The sequence below is a fragment of the Cariama cristata genome, unplaced genomic scaffold (assembly GCF_000690535.1).
Source record: "Cariama cristata isolate BGI_N322 unplaced genomic scaffold, ASM69053v1 scaffold20418, whole genome shotgun sequence".
Classification (NCBI taxonomy): Eukaryota; Metazoa; Chordata; class Aves; order Cariamiformes; family Cariamidae; genus Cariama; species Cariama cristata.
In genome coordinates, this window is record NW_009633314.1 from 357 (window position 1) to 843 (window position 487).

Genomic DNA, 487 nt, shown 5'->3' on the forward strand with positions numbered 1-487 from the left:
GTTACAGTGCAGCCCTCTGGGTTTAGGTTTACCTAAGGAATCCGTTTTTGCTGAGTGACAGGCAAGCAGGGTTTAAGCTCCAAGGAATTAAGTGGAGCAGTGGCACACAGGTGCATTAAGACTGCTACGTGGCTTTGGATTATAGTTCACTGACACCTTTATATCAGAGCAAGCAAGGTGCAAATGTCCGTGCTGATCTAGGCACAGTGTTCTGCTCGTACCTTGCACCCTGTGGTGCTTCCACCCCAGAAAGCTGCTCTGGATGGCGATGGTTACACGGCTAACCCACGCTCTGTGATGCTCTTTCGCAAGGTTGCACTTACCTGTTGGTTATCACGGCCGGGCATCGTCAGTTGTGGTGTCTGGGACACCCATCCGGAGACCTGTGGGGCAAATGAAACCTGACAATGGTGAGTCCATGGCAGGCTTTTAATGTGGCTTCTTCTTTTTTTTTTTTTTTTTTTTTTTTTTTTTTTTTTTTCCTCCA

The 487-nt window shown here is 47.6% G+C and overlaps 1 protein-coding gene across 1 annotated transcript in view; it reads left to right on the plus strand.

The window, feature by feature from the left end:
- FAH (fumarylacetoacetate hydrolase (fumarylacetoacetase)) overlaps positions 1–487 on the plus strand; it is a 10,960-nt gene that overhangs the window by 338 nt on the left and 10,135 nt on the right. The window contains exon 2 of the mRNA XM_009706723.1: positions 313–410. Coding sequence (XP_009705025.1) covers positions 313–410 — 98 coding nt within the window. The remainder of the gene's footprint in view (positions 1–312; positions 411–487) is intronic.